The sequence below is a fragment of the Camelina sativa genome, chromosome 2 (assembly GCF_000633955.1).
Source record: "Camelina sativa cultivar DH55 chromosome 2, Cs, whole genome shotgun sequence".
Taxonomy (NCBI): domain Eukaryota; kingdom Viridiplantae; phylum Streptophyta; class Magnoliopsida; order Brassicales; family Brassicaceae; genus Camelina; species Camelina sativa.
Genome location: NC_025686.1, coordinates 1,364,250 through 1,365,295, shown reverse-complemented (window position 1 = coordinate 1,365,295; position 1,046 = coordinate 1,364,250). Strand labels below are relative to the sequence as shown.

The 1,046-nt window shown below is 40.1% G+C and overlaps 1 protein-coding gene across 1 annotated transcript; it reads right to left on the bottom strand.

Annotated features, from left to right (window-relative positions):
* LOC104713679 (GTP-binding protein SAR1A) lies at positions 1-1,046 on the bottom strand (the record flags this gene model as incomplete). Its single annotated transcript, XM_010430857.2, is given in 3 exon segments — positions 1-239; positions 497-628; positions 787-1,046. Coding segments are annotated over 3 exon segments (500 nt in total), but the record flags the coding sequence as incomplete, so codon positions are not given.

The following is a 1,046-nucleotide window of genomic DNA, read 5'->3' as shown; positions in this document are numbered from 1 at the left end:
GGCCTTACATTAGAATCCGTTAGATTCACTTTACCTTTTCCTGTTGTGAAGTTGGAGAGGCCGAGATGGTAACGTAGCTCGTCCTCTGATGCAGCATACGGTATGTCGATTTTGTTTCCTAGGATAAGGAACGGAACATTGGCTAGAGATTCGTCCGAGAGAAGGGCGTCGAGTTCCTTTTTAGATTCTGCAAATCTCTCTTTGTCGTATGCATCAACTAAGTAAACCACAGCATCAACCTGAAGAGAAAACAGAGTAATCATCCCATGGTTCATTATAACTAGAATTGACAAAACCATCATAAAGAGAAATCTGAAAAAAATGTATTATTTTAGTTTTTTTTTATAACTTCGGAGTGATCCTAAAGGCTTCGCCCAAAGACTAATCTCCTGGTACCGGGGGAAACCATGTTAAAATTCGAACCCCGTAACCAATGCTACTCGATCCTAGTTGGCAGTACTTTTCTCCCTTTACCACCCAAATCTGAAAAAGGTACCTTAGCATAGTAATCTTTCCAAACCCTGCGAGCAATCTGATGACCACCCAAATCAAAAGCCTTGAATTTGATTTTTCCAATGCTGAGTTCTTCAGAGGTTGGATGCTGCGTCGGCTGATGCTGTACCAATCTCTGTTTTTTTAACCCAAAATTCGAATTAAAAGATTCAATTTAATAAAGTCAATAACAACAATTACCTAAATCGATCTGAAGTATAAAGCTATCTCTACTAGAAAATCAGAAACTACAGGAACACGAATTGGATCGAGAGAGAGAGAGAGAGAGGGAACCTCGTCTTTCAACATGTGAAGCAAGGTGGTTTTACCAGCATTATCGAGTCCTAGAAACAAGATCTTAGCTTCTTTCTGCCATAACCCTAACGAAGCGAGTACGCCATAGAACCAATCAACCATGAACATGATGATGACCTGACTCGACTCTTACTGCTCAGATCATACAACGAACCACCACAACAAAACTCTCAAAATTTATTCTCGATCGAGAGAGAGATGGGAGGTTCAGGTTTCTAATTTAGCTTTTAGGAAGAAGA